Source organism: Pseudophryne corroboree, chromosome 3 (assembly GCF_028390025.1).
Source record: "Pseudophryne corroboree isolate aPseCor3 chromosome 3, aPseCor3.hap2, whole genome shotgun sequence".
NCBI classification, from domain to species: Eukaryota; Metazoa; Chordata; class Amphibia; order Anura; family Myobatrachidae; genus Pseudophryne; species Pseudophryne corroboree.
Window position 1 is genome coordinate 689,901,685 of NC_086446.1, and position 19,267 is coordinate 689,920,951.

The following is a 19,267-nucleotide window of genomic DNA, read 5'->3' on the forward strand; positions in this document are numbered from 1 at the left end:
TGATGTGCCCGACGGCCGATACGGCCGACGGACCACCCGGCAGCAGGATGGGGGGTGACGGGGGGAGTGAAGTTTCTTCACTCCCCCCGTCACCTGGCCCCATAGCCCTGCATGCTAATATGGAGAAGATTGTCCATATTGGCATGCATGTATAAAAGACCCGGCACCAATGATGAACGAGCGTGGGGCCATAAGACATAATGGGCGGGATGTAATGCCGCCCAAGTTCGGCGGACATGTGGTATGCCGGCCAAACTCGGACATTTTTTTAAAGAACCATGCCTTGTAAGTGATTGCCCCTTTAAAAAAGTCAGAGTTTGGCCGGCATCCCGCACGGCCTGCCGAACTCGGGCGGCATTTACACCCCACACAATATGTCACATATCTTAATCTATTATGTTTTTTCATCTGTCAGTTATCCCTTTCTAAAGTCCGGTTTGACCTGCACTCAATTTTACAGTAGTTGTATAGAGCGCAGCTCAGACAGCAGGTCAAAACGGGCCGACTGCCCAGGTTCTGTGCAAAAAAACAAATGACTGCAAACCGATAATGAAATGCTTGACTGTAAAAAGCTATAAACCAGTAAATAAACAGAGACTGTAACACGGATCACGTCTCTCAGGCACATATTTTATTTTCCTGCTTTTTCTGCACAGTGAGACTGTCCCTCGTCTCTACCCGCTAATCCTCTAATGATATATCATTACTTTACAGTGGTAAATGCCCAAATAGACGACGTCTGAGATTTCAGTTCGGAATTATAAACTAGTCCCTAAGACCCCAAAACCATATTTCAGTGTTTAACAATGCACTGCACTGCATCTCAAGCAAGTGATGATTGAACTTCTATGTAATAAACTAAGGTTTCACAATTGTCAAGAGAAAGCGTATATGTGCTGGGAAACCATTTAATAACTTGTTTTACTAATCCCAAATGGATCTTCTGAGTCCAGCCTGTAATATGGTCATATTTAAAAACCACTGGACATTTTAACGGTTCCTGTTGTTTTCACACAACAGACGGAGCTAGGTTAAAGCAATATTCAGCCTTTCGGTTAAATATAAACTGGTAATATAATGAAATTAGGATTATTGGTAGGATGTGATCTTGTGAGTGTTGACTCAGATGAGACTACTGTATGGCTGCCTCCCCTAGATTTATTTATTACCAGTTTTTAATATAGCACGTCCATATTCTGCAGTGCTTTACAGAGAACGTTTGTCCGTTTACACAAGTGCCTGTCCCAGTGGAGTTTACAATCTATATAAAAATATTCAAATGTCATAGCCACTGGGACATTGCGTCCAACTCTGAATCATGCCCTATAGCAGTCCTCCACACTTTTATATGTGCAGATTAGGGACCTCAGGCACAGCAGAAAGAAGACGGAGCCTCATGGCACCCCCATTTACATCACTATGGGGGCATGCCGCTCTGCCTCCCTGGCTCCGTGCTTCCCCCAACTGCACCCCCATAGGACACTGCGGCCTGCAGGTGGGAAAGTGGGACAGTCCCAGAAAGACGGGACCATTGGGAGATATGTCTATAGTCTCTGCCACATGTACACTGTTAGGTTAATTACAATCGTGCTGCCCAAGCTAAGACAAAGCTAAACTGGGAGTTGAAGAGTGATGTCTGTGATTCATCATAATTACTTAGGTTCTTTTTCATATTCAATGGTAAACTGAAGTTAATGTCAATTGATGCGTTGCTTGACGTCCATTTACAATAGCCCATTCCCTGATAATTAATTGCTGTGTGTACATTTCTGTCTCCAGAGATCTGAGGAATAACTTGATTAGCACCATCGAGCCAGGGGCCTTTTATGGACTTTTTGAACTGAGGCGTCTGTAAGTATTAATGCTGTTTGAATTACTTTGTAAATTGTGTTCACATCGACATTTTTACCACAGGGAACAGCAATATGTCACCAAGCAATAACAGTAGATCAGCTGCCGGCGCAGGGTATAGAATACTACAGTGCTTTTTAGACAAGTATGAATGTAATACAATGATTGCATCTCCTGTCACTGTCCCCACTGTAAATACAGTATGCATTTTGCCAGCGGGTGAGCAGGAGGAAGGGAGGGCATGGGGGGTTCGGTATACTGACTTTGATTTCTGGCACTGTGGGGCATATGTTTAACTGGCACTGTGGTGCATATGTATAACTGGCATTGTGGGGCATATCTGGCACTGTGGGGCATATGTATATCTGGCACTGTGGGGCATATGTGTATCTGGCACTAAGGGCATATGTGTATCTGGCACTGGTTCATATGTATATCTGGCACTGGGGGCATATGTGTATCTAACACTGTAGGGCATATGTGTATCTGACACTGTGGGGCTAATGTGTATCTGGTATTGGGGCATATCTGGCACTGTGTGGGAAAATCTGGCACTGTAGGAGCATATCTGGCACTGTGGGGGCATATGTGTATCACTGTGGGGGTGTATCTGGCTCTGTGGGGGCATATGTGTATCTGGCCCCCCATATGTCTATCACGCCCCCCATATGTGTATCACGCCCCTATTGCCATTGGCCACGTCCCATGTGGCATGTGGCCACACCCATTTTTTTTACACAGTACCTCTAAGAAATTTTTTATACTTGCTCCACTGTGTGGGCCATTATTAAACATATATTTTATAATAAATGAATGTGATGGTATACATTTAATAAATAATATCTATTTATTTTTTACCTTATAAATACTTGTAGGTGGTGGTCACTTCAACCATATCAGTATATAAGCGCAGTGATAATTTAACTTTAAAAAACGTTGAAAGTGCAGTTTTTTCTACCTGCTGGGCATTCCAACGTGGATTGAATATACCCCTATACTGGCATACCTCCCAACATGACCTCTCCAGGAGTGACAAAATGCTCTGCTCCTGGACTTCCCCTGTTTAGTAAATCCTAATTTCAAAGTGGGGTGCAAACACAAGCACACTTAATCACTGCAGCTGAGTATTAATTGATCTGTATTATACAAAAGACAAACTTGGTTTTAAAATAGTGCCTACTTACAATTTGTTCTATATACCTTCTCCTATCACACCTGCAAATCTTCATTCTTGCTGTCCGGTCAGTAAATTTACTGAAACTTGGAGTACTATTTAGACTTTTAGCAGCCACAGTACAGTATCTGCAGTACGTATTTTAAGAGGCCTACACACGGTGCAATATTTCCACCGATATGGATTATATAGTCCATATCGTTAGAAAACACAGTGCATATCTACATCACAAGGAAAAATAGTGTGTGCAGGCAGGGTTGATATTGACTATACCAGAGGTTCATGCCTCTGGACACAATATAGTCACTATCATCCGTCGCACCGTGTGTACTGATATAAAGAACTACATCTAGCATTCCTGTCATTTACTATGGCCATTATTACAAATCCAGCTGGAACAGGAGTAGAGGAGTAGATTTTCATGGATCTGGCAATCATGAATGATTTTAGTACGCACTCATTTAGTAGCATATACTGTACACGTCTCATTAGAATGTCACAGTCCAGAACATGGGTTTACGAGTTATGTTATTTATACCCTTTTCAGACAGAAATGTCTGAAATTCCTGGCTTTTTCTCAGCATTTGAATACCGGGTCACTTAGCCGGACCCAGCCTGACCCCCCGTTCACACAGGAAATTACCAGGTGAAGCAGTTCTAGCCAGTAATTTGCCTATCAATACAGGGATTTCTTCTGTGTGAAAGGGTCAACTTGGGTCGAAATTCCCGGGACTCCAACCCTGGTAAATTCCTGGGTCGAAGTCCAGAGAATTTCAACCCAGGTTGACCCTTTCACACAGAAAAAGGAGGACCCATGTTTATTGACAAATTACCGGGTAGAACTTCTTAACCCGGTAATATGACACTCTGGGGGGTATTCAATTGCTTGAAAGGTCAGTTGGGTGTCTGTTTTTTCCTATCTGATAGACAGGAAAAAACAGACACCCCACCGACTTTTCAAACAATTGAGTTCCCCCCTCTGTTTGAAAGGAGTTTCATACATAGGGGTAGATTTGATAAGCTGGGAGTTTTTTAGAACTGGTCATGTTGCTCATAGCAACCAATCAGATTCTACTTAACATTTATCTAGCGGCTTCTAGAAGATAATAGATAAAATCTGATTAGTTGCTATGGGAAAAATCACCATTTCTAAAAAAAACTCCCACCTTAGTAAATTTACCCCATAATATTCAAACAATGGTTTCAAAATCAGACTGATAAAAAAACGAAAAACCTTATTGTGAAGTTAGTGCCAAACACAAGCACTTTTGGCTCTACAGCTATCATTTCGTCAAGAGACCAATCTGGAAATCAACAAGCATGATTTTACTTTTGTACAGATTATTGCTATTGTAAAGGCAAAGCTTACATGTGTTCAAGCTGTTTATATGTTTTCAAGCCATTAAACAGTAGACTGAACAGTCATTCATGTTTAATTGTTCGGAGAACAAATTTTGTTCTTGCTTCTGAATTACTGTAGGCGTAACAAGCTTCGGCGGTGATGTACCATTAGGCATTGCAATTCACTATTCCATAGTCAGCATCTACATTCTCTATTCTTACAAGTAGCAGACAGCTGCAATGCAAATAGCGCAGTAATTTGACATTTAAGTTGTGTTACATAGTCCCAAAATAAGCGCTCATTGATGCTCATTAAAGCCATGTAGTCTAGATTGATAAAAATGAGGGGGGAAAAGTGTACCAACCTTTGTTCAATTCAGCATACTGATAACAAAATGGTAATAAAAGTCATATTAGGATAATGGAAATATATACACAGACCTTCCAGTACTTGAACCAGAGACAGGCACTGTATACAATCCAGTAAATATTTATTCAGCATCATAAATAATGTGAAATAGCAAACTTATTCATATAAGCCATTATGCATTGTACTGTATGTACAAAGATGGGCAAATACATGACAGATAGATCAATAGTAGTGTCATGAACCCCATCTCAGCAGCTGATAACCCCTATGCAGAACGGGATTCGTTTATATCGGTCACAATACCGACGCAGAGATCCCGGCATCTAACAGTCCCGTTAGTTGGCATGCCAACCAACAAGGACTATTCCCACTCATGGGAACCTATGGTGCGGGATGTTTTTCACCAAGAACAGCCACCTTTCCTGGTCTCGAATGCCGCCAGGACGTTCTCCCAGTAGTGTACAGTTGTTATCAGCTGAGAGTGAAGTAGAGTCTGGGAGACTCGCAGGTACTGGATGGCGACACACGTAAGACAAACAAGACAGGACACAAAAGAGAATAGTCAACTGGCAGGCCAGGTCACAGGTCAGATACCGGCAGGTAGATATCCAACAACAAGGTCCAGAAAACGTTGCCAAGTTCAAACAAATGGAATCTAGCAGCAGAAGATTATAGCAGTCTATCAGGGACAAAAGAAACAGGTGCTAGTCCAGGTAAAAAAAATAACAGCAGCAAAGCAGGGAATGCCCTGAATGTATTTATTTGGATTTTTACATAGAGATGTGTGGTTCGGTTCTCCAGAAATCCGAATCCAGCAGAATTCTGTGGATCCGACCCGAACCAAAACCCGGTCCGGATCCCCTGAGCAGATTTGATCTGAACATAATTTAGGTTCGAATCTTCCTGTGGTTCAGAATTAAAAATGTTAAATCCAAATTTCGTATTTTAGATTGCAAACGCTACATGATTTTAGCTTTATCAATGAGTATAGATTTTGTTTCATCGATTTTTTATTTTTTAAAGCCAGTTCTGTAAGCTCAGAATCTATTACATAACCCCCAGAGATTGTAGATATGCCGGGTGGTCTTCTGTTTGCCGGCGGTCGGGCTCCCGGCGCTCAGTATACCGGCGCCGGGAGCCCGACCGCCGGCTTACCGACACTTATTTTCCCTCGTGGGGGTCCACGACCCCCATAGAGGGAGAATAAAATAGTGTGGCGCGCGTAGCGCGCCACCGTGCCCGTAGCGTGGCGAGCGCAGCGAGCCCGCAAGGGGCTCATTTGCGCTCGCCAAGCTGTCGGTAAGCCGGCGGTCGGGCTCCCGGCGCCGGGATGCTGGTCGCCGGGAGCCCGACCGCCGGCCACCCGTAGTGAACCCGATATGCCATGTGGGTGCCTGTGCTTTCAGTTTCAGTTCCACTAGTAAAATACAAAAGAAAACAAAACATTTCAAATAATATAAAAAAAAAAAAAACTATTTAAAACATTAGGGTTCATGTACTGGCCAAACAGAATAGGTATTGTCAGTGGTGAATCTCCCATTAGGCATGTAAGGCACATATAGGGTCGGTGTATGGTCTCTCTGCACCCTAGGCAAAGCACAGCCTAGTGCCCCCCTAACCTGCAATCCCCATCACTGTCACCTCTTTGAGGGGAGATGCAGGTGGTCAGTAGTTGGGCTGGGGTGATTTGCAGCATTATACATATACAGAGAAAAGGAACAACACTCAAGGACTTTTTATTTAAAGCGACTTTGTACACAATATACAGATGGAGCAGCGCTCATCTGAGGCGGCTTCATCGCAAACGTGCACTCCCGGCGTGACTAGGTGATCCATCCGCCTAGTCATGCCGGGAGTGCACAGAAACGCTCCTATTCAGAGAGTCTCTGTCCAGGCACGCGGACGGAAATGCTATCCATTTAAGTAAATGGGGAGCGTCTCAGTCACGGGCGCGCGTGCCCGGCCGGATGGGGACGCTTTTGACGGCCCGGGCGCGCCTAGTCACAGACGGAGAAACGAACAGAGTGGCTCCATCTGTACTTTCACTTTCAAATCCTTGAGTGATGACCGTTCTTTCTGCCTAAGTACAGTATACACTCTAGCTGGCATGTTAGGAATTGTTTAGGACACTGAGGCCAATTTCACATTTTTGCTGAGTGCAGATAATTGTTTGTGTATACACATACATACACACACATAAATATATTTGTATACTCCTTATTGTGTTCCATCCCCCATCTGTAAGTTCATTACTGACCCCCACCCCTCCCCCTCTTCCATATGTACTGTATTGTGCCGCAGTGCCTGTGTTTTCCCTTATTATGCTTTTTACAGGTGCAGACCACCCATCGGGCAGTAAGACCTGCGCTGTCTGTGGTCCCGCAGAAACCCCCATGGGTTACTTACCTTATGTTGTTTCCTTGATTTCACTCATCATTGGCATGGCTCCTCTTACAGGTAGCAGCAGCATTACAGCGACGCTGCGGGTGCAGACATACAGGGGCAAATTTATTAAGCTCGGTGAAGTGATAAAGTGGAAGGTGATAAAGGACCAGTCAATCAGATCCTTACTGCCATGTCACAGGCTGGGTTTGAAAAATGACAGGAGCTGACTGGCTGGTGCTTTATCACCTTCCACTTTATCACTTAACCGAGCTTAATAAATTTGCCCCGTAGTCAGGTGCTGCTTGCTGCTGGAGAGCTGGACTCCAGGGGCCTGGAGGAGGTGTAAATGGGTAGGACATGCACATACTGCCCCTGTAAGCTGTCCTACTTAGTAAATATGCACTGTATACATAATAAAATTGTCACAGTTAGTGGCTTTTTTGTTATTCTATTAAATTGGTTGTCATCAAATGAGGGCTATAACCAATCAATAAAATTAACAAAAGCAGCAGGTGGGGGTGGCCCTTATTGTTGTGGCTAGAGTCGCCCTCACCCCTAAATCCGCCCCTGGGTGTTGTAGCAGTAAAAATGCCACTACAATACTTGGTAAATAGACTACAGTACATACTGGCAAGCAGGGTTAGCTCCAGCGATAGCACTGTTATCGCCTGTGGTAACAATTTCACAATGTATAGTAGGGTGAAGCAAGAAAAATCTCTATTTTTTTCATTGAAAACTCACTTTGACTTTATGACTGGCAACTGAGCCTTATGATAAATTGACCACACAGTTTGTGACATATTAATATCAAATAGTGTTTTACTTGCTGTTGTGTCACCACAGTGGGTTGGATAAATGACTCCAGAAAGTTAGAGATCCCAGAAATTAAAAACTTTTGTAACTTGGAGGGTTATTATACAGTAAGTAAATATTTGGTAAAGTAGACATCTTTTTTAATTGCTGAAAGTTGTCTTCCTCTACAAAGGAAGGATCAGAACTCTACATGCAAAAGTCTTGGAAGATCATTTAACATCTTTAATTATGTTATTAGTATTACAGTACTGTACAGTACATGGTGTATTTGAGAAAAATAGTAAAGTATGGGTCCAAAAAGCATAGCAGTGATACACAGTGTCATGAAGAGCTACAGAAGTCAAAGTAGGAGTTAGAAAAAGTAGCCCAGGGTATTAGAGATGGAATCGTAGTCAACAACAAGCCTAGGTCAAAGTCCAGGAAATCCAACAGAGCAAAACAGGAGCAGTAACAGCTAGACTAAGAGAAGACCCCAATAATCGGGCCATAGTTGAGCCTCACTTCCTGCCTCATACTGTATCTCCACAACCTGTACATGATTGGTTGAGACCAGGAAGTGGACATATGGCCAAAACAGCACAGAGGATTAGACTGTTCAAGTAGGGGCGGATTAAGAGACGAGGGGGCTCTTGTACAGTCTTCGTGCTGTCCCTCCCTCCTCTCGCCGGCAGGTGCCAAACTGTCTCTGGCACCATTTTTTCTGTGACTTCTTTACTGCACATGTACAGTACTCTAAAAAAAAATGGTGCAGACTCCATTTTCCTGATGATTTCTGTACCTGATGGAAGAAATGGAACAATAGTCTATGGGTGTGGTGGACCCTTGGGCCTGTGTGCACCGCACCCCCTGCACCTATTATATATTCGCCCATGTGTTCAAGTATCATATAAACAGGAACCTGAACAATCCACAGTTGATGTGGCTTAACCGGTTGGAGTGCAGATTTATGGTACACAAGGTCCGTGGGACTCATCAGGCCTTTTTCTTTGTAGGGACCAGATTATATTTTAATACATTTTTAGACTATCCATAAAGTTTTGAAAGAATGTTGTATCTTGCAGGATCTCAGTACACAGATATATTTTCAGATTATTATTAGAGATGAGCGGGTTTGGATTTACTTGGTTCTTAACGCCAGAACTATCGCAAGTTCTTTTTTTCTGGATTTTTCTTATTGGCTAACTAAAACACGTGACATCCGTGAGCCAATAAGGAGATTTGAGTAAATCCGAGTAAAACCGAACCCGCTCATCTCTAATTATTATCATACAATACTTTAATTTTATCTTTCTATTTTATTTTTATTATTTGCCATTATTCACTTATATCCTCCCTATTAGCAACTGTCTATGTAAGTAAAGTGTAACTAATGTGTACATTATTAAAGAGCTATTATTGTAACTGCAGGATACTTACAATCTCGTTATGTATATGCTTTTAAAAATACATTTTTACGCTTTCTTTAGTTCGTATGACCCAGTGGAATACTTAATTAAGGATTATAATGTGCAAAACAAAGCTTAAAATGTTAATAAATTCTTACTCAAATGACTCATAAAATAATTTCTGGTTGACCTTAAATGTGATGATGAAAATGTGCAGCAAGCGCTTGTTGTAAATCTCATCAGGGCATAGATAATTCCAGTAAACACAAGAAAGTAATATTTATATTGGGGAATATATACTGTACTACAGGTTAGGTCCAGCCAGGGTTGGACTGGCCCATAGGGGTACAGGGGAAACCACCAGTGGGCCCTACTGCCTGGGGGCCCACCCCCTCCTCTAGGGATCAGGTTCCAGACTGTGCTGTTACTAATCTAGTACATTATCTTGCATGCGCTACAGTATTTACTGTATATATTTATCCAGGAGACCAACACTTTCAAAATGGTTAGGCAAGTCAATGTGGTGGCTGGGCACACCCCCTCTAGAGACTGGCCACACCCCTAAACATGGGCCCCTACCACTGCATTCCCCCCGGTGGGCCCTACATGCCCCAGTCCGACACTGAGTTCAGTCTAGGATTTGAACAAAGCTTGTCCCAGTACCAAATCTCTCTCTCTCTCTCTCTCTCTCTCTCTCTCTCTATGCAATCATTGCATACCTACAGTATCAGTAGGCATGGTTTACAAGTACAGAGTGTTTGTTTGTTTTTTAAAGGGTAACTCAGGCACTTTTTCCCATCCCCAAACGTTGCTCGTGGTGCTGTGTGCTCCGAGCGTCCTTTATTATGATTAGCCATGGACCCTGTTTGCCAGAACATTTCCACCCAAGACAGGATAGTTTTGTTTGGTGGTGCAGGACTCTGTTAATTGTCCTGAACCCCAGTTACGGATGCCAGGAAAGGCCAGCCATTCTGTCCTGTCCAGGAAATTATTTTCCACACACCATGCATGTTCCTCGATGATACTGTGGCATAACAGCTGTCACTCAACGTCTTCTGTAACACATACGATACACATACAAGTTTCACTTACGCTTTTTTAAATCCCCTGTACATTTATCCATTATTATTTATAATACTCCTCAGTAGACCTTTGCCTAGAACAAAAGTGACTTTATAGTTTATACAGAAGAGAAGGGAAACAAAAGTGCATTATATAATAAGACAAGTTGCCAGTACAATGGCATTTATCTCAGCTAGCCCCACCACTTGAGATGCATTCCGTTCAACTTGCGTTAAATGGAGTAGAAGAATATCAGATATGTAATAAGAAGTGATAGATTACTAGAGTGATTCCCATGGGCAAAAAACAAGTATCGGTGGATGCACACTATCTTGCCATGTCATTAACTACCTGTGTGTTTCAGCAGTTATGCAAGATGTTGCCCTTTTCCTGCCATAGCTCTGCCCATTGTAGCTGACCTGCAGTTTTTCAAGCTCAGCTGTAACCCATCTGCAATAAAGGAAGAATAAAAAAAACTAGCACAGGAAACCTTAACAGCTCAATGGTGATGGGTGGGAATACACATAAAATTGTGTTCTAACCAGCACTGTCCTCCCTCCTGTCAAACAAGGACAGCAGGAGTATTTTGGTGTCCATCCACAAGGGGGAAGACTAAGGGACCGATTCAGAGTTGATCATTGATGTGCTAGAAAAAAGCACATCTAGGATCAATTACTCTGACATGCGGGGGGACACCCAGCACAGGGCAAGTCCACCCCGCATGCCGTATCCATCCCCCCCCCCCCCCGATATGCGGGAGCATCGCGCATGTTTACAGTAGCCCTCTGCCTGCGTCGCCTTGCAGACAGATGGCTACCCTCCATGTTTCAGGTCACACAGCTGCCACGGACCGCCCTTCAAACGGTCCAGATCCACCTGCGTTGCCCAGACTGCGCCCCCCAAAACTGCCGCAATGCCCCCACCCACCTTTTTACCGCCTCTGCCTGTCAATTAGGCAGAAGCGATCGCACAAGTGAGATGTCGTCGCATCTCACATGCGCACACTTCACCGGGCTTCATCCTGCCACTGCTGCCGTACCAGCGTCCAGGTCTGAATCAGCCCCTAAATAAGGCCAGCTCCATTTCTCAGTCTTCAATCAAGAATTGGCTCTCGTTCTAATATTTGACTTGATTTGACTCAAATTCACAAACATCCACCTCCTGATCGATTTGTCTTGAGGCTGTATGCCACACACCCTCAGCATATACCAGCCTTCGGGCCTTCTACATATATATTTGGAACAAAGTGGAGTAAATATATGACAGTGCAAAGACAGCAGTATTTTTCCACCTATGCTCTGTAAAGCATTCATCTTGCCTTGTCCTCTTTTATATTCATTTTATGTGTTTGTAATGGACACAGGAGATCAGTGTCATACTGTAGTATGGGGTGCCTAATGATTTTGGAAGTACATGTGAGCAAATATAAATGCATACAAAAAAAAATATTTGAACATACAGTACATAGGGTTCTATTTATTAGAATGTGTCTGATTTCCTGTACAAACAGAACCATTCCTTTCACCATAATCTTTGATTAGAAACTTGACACTGTAGCTGAGTTACTGGAGCTGTAAGAGCAGAGTTGTCTACCCTCCATCATTCTGCAGGAGACTCCCTGAAATAGTAGCAATCTCCCTCACTCCCTGAATAGACCAGCAATCTCCCTGATTTTACTATACTTTCTTGGGGTAAAAAACTAAATCAGAGATACATACATTCAAATGAGTTTATCTGTGCCATGTGCATTGTTATAAGGCACAATGATCGCTAGGGCTACATGCATTTTAAATAAGGTTTCTCTTGGCCACTAACAGTATATGGAAGCTCTTCTAAAACACAATACACAAACAATTCCTGAAAAATATTGGTGTCTTTTCTTCAACAAGTAGATCTTACAAACTTTGGGGATCATTTACATTTGGATGTAAGTCATTTTTCTGACACGCCTCTCAGATGTAGAAGGATACGTCCAAGCTGATAGGTGTTACTTTCACAATCTCCCTGAAATGCTTTTTCAAAAGTAGGCAAGTATGTGTAAGAGTAAACCAGTTGGTTACCATTGTTTTTCACAAGTTTCATGGCATGTAGACACTGTAGACCACTCTCTTCTCATACAGACACTACAATCCTTTTCTTGGTTCCTATCGTACCTATCTAATCGCTCCTTCAGAGTTCGCTTCTCTGAATCTACCTCCTCTTCGCTACCTCTTTCAGTTGGAGTACCGCAAGGCTCAGTCTTGGGTCCTCTGCTTTTCTCTATCTATACCTCATCTCTTGGTAAATTAATCAGCTCTTTTGGTTTTCAGTATCATCTGTACTCAGATGATACTCAAATCTACCTATCCTCCCCTGACTTGTCCCTATCTGTACTGGACCGTGTCACTGAATGCCTTTCTGCCATTTCATCCTGGATAACATCTCGCCACCTCAAACTGAATATTTCAAAGACAGAGTTAATTATATTTCCACCGGCCAATAGTAGGTACCAACCTGAGATCTCTATCACTGTTGAAAACTCGACTATCTACCCTACCCCACAAGCTCGTTGCCTAGGTGTCATCCTTGACTCTGATCTATCCTTTGTTCCCCATATTCAATCTGTCTCAAGATCATGTTACATGCATCTAAAAAACATATCCAAAATGCGACCATACCTTACACAAGACACTGCTAAAACTCTAATCCACGCTCTCATTATCTCCCGCATTGATTATTGTAATAGTCTCCTAACTGGTCTTCCCAAAACGAGACTCTCACCACTACAATCCATTCTGAATGCAGCGGCAAGGCTTATCTTCCTCGCTAGACGTTCATCGTCTGCAGATCCACTCTGTCAGTCCCTCCATTGGTTACCTGTACTCTACCGCATTCAATATAAAATACTTTTACTCACACACAAGGCCATTAACCAAACTACACCAACGTACATCACTTCGCTTATCACAAAATATCTCCCAACCCGACCTCTTCGCTCTTCACAAGACCTGCGTCTGTCATCCACACTCATTACTCGCTCCCACTCACGACTGCAGGACTTTCATGTGGCTGCACCCACTCTGTGGAATGCCCTACCACGCACAATAAGACTCTCCTCTAGTCTCCAAACCTTCAAGCGTTCCCTGAAAACTCACCTCTTTAGGCAAGCATATCAAATTCCAGAACCGCCCACATAATTTTCATAAACCTTCCTTTCAAATTGCATCCACTCTGTACAGTCCACACAGATAATGTCGATATTATCTTAGACCGCAAAGCTATACCTCTAAATACACTATTACCGTGTAGCCGCTATGGCCGCTAGGCGGAATACACGTGCTACGCACTTTGTACGCTATTTGCGTACAGAGTCCTGCACGTGGTACGCACTTGGCGTACACACGCCGCGCTGAGTGTACAGAGTACACACAGCGAGCGCACACACAATTGATAACCTTTAAACCTTGTTAATGATATATTGTACTGATATGATTACACTTTAAACCCTTAATAGCAAAGTACTGCAACAATGTTATATCTTAAACCTTAAGTAGCGCTGACGGTATAAAGTACCCGCAGTGCGTACACCTTATCAATACTTATACACTTTATACAGATAAATACACTCTAAAGCCCTTGCAGGAAAGTGAAAACACAACACTGATTTGTAGTTGCAACCACAGGGTTCTAAGGCCACAGTGGATTAATTCCAAAAGGTAAAACAGTACAAATCATACACTACAGGTTAACAAGTGAATCTAAACAGAATAATGGCTACAGAGAATGTACATACGTGAGAATGTTCGCAAGCGCAACCCGGCCGGTCCTCCGCTGGTCATACAGATAGCGTTCAGAGTCTTCTGATCGGCCAGGCAACAATGGGCTTTTTATACACAACATGCATACACAATACAATGGTCACTGTAATCTCATTGTCCATTGGACACAGGGATGTGTCTTTACATTACAGAAGAGGTCATAGGTGGATTTGAATAGGTGGGCGATGTCTTTCCCCAACTGCTCTTGTGGGTGGTATCCTCTGGATTCCCGCCGCATACATAATATACTGTAAATACGGTTAATGTTCATATTCTACTTTTGCACATAACTATACGCAGGAACATGCGATCTTTCTCTAACTAACACCGAAATGTTACCCTCAAAATACCCTACAGCTGGATACTAGACATCACCTTCCAACCTTTATCTGACCCTTAATATCATGCAAAGGCGAATCTCTTAGTCCAGGAACTGTTTAAACTATTAATACTCGCTGACATGGTGCAAGGGAACTATGGGTACAAAATGCACTATTTGGGTTAAATATGTAATGTTCTAATAACCCTCTATGCGTTCACAAACTCTACCGTAAATGCGCATACCACGCGCTAAGGCGCATGGCCTTGAAAAGCTCCGTTACGCAAATTGCGGATATGTGCACGCACGGCAGACTGAGTGCACACGCAGCGGGCATGTGCCTGGGGTTAGTACGTTAGGCATGCATTACAATATTTTTCGACTTTGACAGTCCACCCTTTGGCAGTCAACAATAACTGCCACTATCTAAACATTAAACAGAAAAATATACAATACAGTATCTATAAAATAATTGGATGGTAGGAGGAGAGGAGTAGGCGGGAAATGTATGACCTAGTGGGATAGTAAAAGCATGTATGTATGAAATCCATGTCTGAGGGGCATGTATCATCGTGCCGTACATGTTCTAGATAAGCTTCGAGGTATTGCGAAGTATACATTAAATCCTTCTCATCCCGTATTAAGGGTCTGTAAGTGGGCCAACAAACACTACCGAGCTCTTTTCGGCTTCTCATCCAACAAATGGGGTGCACATTTAGTTGATGATACATGGAGGGGGAAACACATGTGAATGCTAATATATGTATATATGTATCAGATGGCGCTAATAATCACTTATTTATTCAACCAGCCATACGATTGACCACATCAATAAATAAATAATATCAATTTATTAAAAGCATATAATGCAAAAAGAGATAACCCTTTCATAGATACATAGCATTGATGAATGTTAGATGAAATAATGAAGGGTATATATTTTCTCTTCCACCCTGACGCGTTTCGTCCTTAACGGACTTCTATAGAGGGGTGATCAATACAGCTATACTCCAAAATGAATCTTCAGATCCTTAGACCATTTGTCAGTATAGGTTTGTATAACAATTTTAAAAGTTTGAAAGACTTCTGTCTTAGTTCGTAAGGGTCAATTAGTTAAAATCTGAAAAATAGCCCACCTCAGGGAGAAACTCATATATAAATTCGCTTATATCCACATAAGGACCACAGAATCCTGTGTGCTCCTGTGTGCTCTCCCAAAGTGCACTTTGGGAGAGCACACAGGAGCACACAGGATTCTGTGGTCCTTATGTGGATATACGCAAATTTATATATGAGTTTCTCCCTGAGGTGGGCTATTTTTCAGATTTTAACTAATTGACCCTTACGAACTAAGACAGAAGTCTTTCAAACTTTTAAAATTGTTATACAAACCTATACTGACAAATGGTCTAAGGATCTGAAGATTCATTTTGGAGTATAGCTGTATTGATCACCCCTCTGAAGAAGTCCGTTAAGGACGAAACGCGTCAGGGTGGAAGAGAAAATATATACCCTTCATTATTTCATCTAACATTCATCAATGCTATGTATCTATGAAAGGGTTATCTCTTTTTGCATTATATGCTTTTAATAAATTGATATTATTTATTTATTGATGTGGTCAATCGTATGGCTGGTTGAATAAATAAGTGATTATTAGCGCCATCTGATACATCGTTTTGGAGGTTGTCTGGTCGGGTCCTAGCTAACAGTAGGACCGTTTCAGAAGGCAGCAATTTTACAGCGCAGGATAAGGGTGTTTCTGGTTTTCATATGTATATATGTATATATATCACCTGTCGATTATGTGTGACACTACCTGAAGGTTGTAGAGATGAAGATAAGACACGTATCACAAATACAATCACATAACATTTGTGCAATCGTTCTTAGGTGTTGGTTGAAGTCTTGTCCGGATGGGTGTATCTTTGCTGAAAGTGTTAATCAAAGTCTTTTCTGGATGGATGTATTGTTCATCAAAAGTCTTTTCCGAATGGATGTATTGTTCATCAAAGTCTTTTCCGAATGGATGTATTGTTGCTTGAGGGAAAACAAAGGAGAAACGAGTGAAAGAAACGGACCGTGGAATCACGTCTTATCACAACATTGTCTCTATTGATGGGTCATAAATTAAATCAGTTGTTGTAACAATGCCCCCGCTCCTCAAACTCATCACTTTGGTACCGTGCTTGCGCCGCGTTAAAATTCGAACACATCTAAATATCAAACCAATCATTATGACAACTCCCAGGATACAAAGGAGAAACTTTCCTACACTCACGATAACATTTTGAGCCCATTCTCCTAAACCTGAGAACCAATTGCGTGGGTTCAACCATGAGACCCAGCCGGTCAGTTCATTACTCACAGCAGTAAGGGTAAGGTTGTGTCTCCTCCGGAACTCCCACTTCAATTGCAAGATATCGTCTATCTTTTGATCTATGGCCTCGGTTGGGTCATCAGTGCTGTTTGTAATGTACGTGCAACACTTCACACCATACTGAGTTGCCAAGGTGACACAGTACCCGCCTGTCACCGCTGTGATATAATTTAGAACCATCCTGTGCTGGATCAGTTCCATTTTGTAAGCTTGCAACTCCCTTCCTGTATACCTAAAGGTGTCATCATACATCTCGGTGATATTATCTATCAGGTTCGCTAGTGCATGAATATACCTATTATTTATAATTCCTCTGGCGGTACGGGTGATATCTAACGCGAGTAGGAATTGAATCCCGGTGGATTTATGGATCAAATCAGAGGCTGCGTGCTCTGTCCTATCTATAAGGTGTCTCTTAACGATGTGTTCATAGTGAGTGTGAGTGTAAGGAGCTTGAGCATTGCGGTGAACGTCTTTCATCTTATTATGGGTTATGGTCATAACTTCTGGCAACACTCTTCCAATGTAACACAATCCCTCTGAGTATGGGGCAAGCCACTTATACGCCTTCCTCCCGCATATGAAATATGCATCATCCGCGAGAACATATGGGATAGAATATGACATTACCATATTGCAAACCTTCCAAGTGAAAAATCCTATCCCTAACTCTCTCATCTGTTCAGTACACGTATCAGGCTGTATGATATGCGCACAGTACCCTGGTGATACTTCTCCAACCCGCATGGTCCTACTTCCTAGAGTATACCTGTACCGAAAATACCTTCCACCGTCGGCTATTTGGCGTATAAGTTCAGTGTCTACGGGTATTCTTTTGGCTCTGTGTGAAAATGCCATGGTTTGGTTATTCCATGTCACTTCCCAATTTCCCGGCTTTAGGGAATTGGAAATGTTGAAACATACTAAGGATCTATCCACATGATATTGGTGGAGCTTCAAACTAGGGGGCCTAGAAATATTAAATTTCTTGTCCACCGGTCTCCCACCCCTTAATTCAAGTGCCTCATCTATTGTTAAAGGATACGGTACTAGTCCTGACTTGCTCTGACCTTGAGGTACTTGTGAGCACACCCAGCATTCTGTTTGGTTTAAAACCTTACCCACTAATGAGTGATAATCACTCAATGGATGACGGTCCATGTTGATATTAAGGCTGGACTGACATCTCTGGATGCACCCGTCCTCAACTATGTTTTCACAGTTTCTACAAATACAATTTTCCTCAGCCAATAACCCTTCACAGTGCCTCCTAGTTTCTTGACTACCAGATCGTTTTCTGATACTCGCCTTTGCTCGATGGATGTGTTGCTCTTGGAATTCTGGGTGGCAACTGTATGAAATCAATTTGTATTACCTGAAAAGGGCCGTCTGCTGGCGGGATATGGGATGGTTCTGTTGGTATTGACTTTCCAATATTCTTCCTCAAGCAGGTAAGACATGTCATTGCTCTCTTACCCGCATGAGAAGAGAATCCTGGCGCACACCAGTAGGCTCTCACCAGCTTACACATACCCTCTTTGCCCAGATGAGTCAGACCGTGTGCCGCCTCAGCTAAGCTTGGAAGATATGCTCTGGGGGCTACTGGCTTACCTTGTCCATCTGTCCAGAGTCCTGAGGACTCCTGGCCATATCCTTTTGACCTCCAGACTGCCTTTTCCTGTGGAGAACACAAATTTTGCATTTCACTTAATTTTTGTGTGTTGACGGTATTGAATACCATCAGTTGTGTGATATCTGTCTGTATGGGGGTGCTGGCTGCTGATTTAGCAGCTTCGTCTGCCCTGCTGTTACCAAGTGACACTGGGTCCTGTCTGTAAGTGTGGGCTTTGCACTTGATAACAGCCACTCTGTCAGGTTCCTGTATCGCTGTTAGAAGCCTTTTTATATGGGATGCATGCGCTACAGGTGTGCCAGCTGCCGTCATGAAATTTCTGCGGCGCCATAGGGCCCCGAAATCATGCACTACTCCACAGGCATACCTAGAATTTGTATAAATATTGGCTGACTTACCCTTAGCCAATTCACACACTCTGGTTAGGGCGACCAGCTCAGCAACTTGTGCTGAGTGCGGTGGGCCCAGGGGTTCAGCTTCTATGATACCTTTGTCATCTACGACTGCATATCCAGTACACAAGTCTCCCAATTCCGTCTGTCTGTGGCAACTAACGTCAGTGTAAAAAGTAAAATCTACGTCTTCCAGTGGGTTGTCACTAATGTCGGGTCTTGCAGTGAAAGTTTGGTTCAGTTATTCCATACAATCATGTGTATCAGTGTCTGTACTTAATCCTCCTTCACCATCGCTCTCATCCTCCACCCTTTGTGCCTGTCCAGGCATACCCGGGAGGTAAGTTGCAGGATTTAGTGTGCTG

The 19,267-nt window shown here is 42.8% G+C and overlaps 1 protein-coding gene across 1 annotated transcript in view; it reads left to right on the forward strand.

The window, feature by feature from the left end:
* Positions 1–19,267, forward strand: part of ADGRA1 (adhesion G protein-coupled receptor A1) — a 1,405,372-nt gene that overhangs the window by 253,163 nt on the left and 1,132,942 nt on the right. The window contains exon 3 of the mRNA XM_063962017.1: positions 1,780–1,851. Coding sequence (XP_063818087.1) covers positions 1,780–1,851 — 72 coding nt within the window. The remainder of the gene's footprint in view (positions 1–1,779; positions 1,852–19,267) is intronic.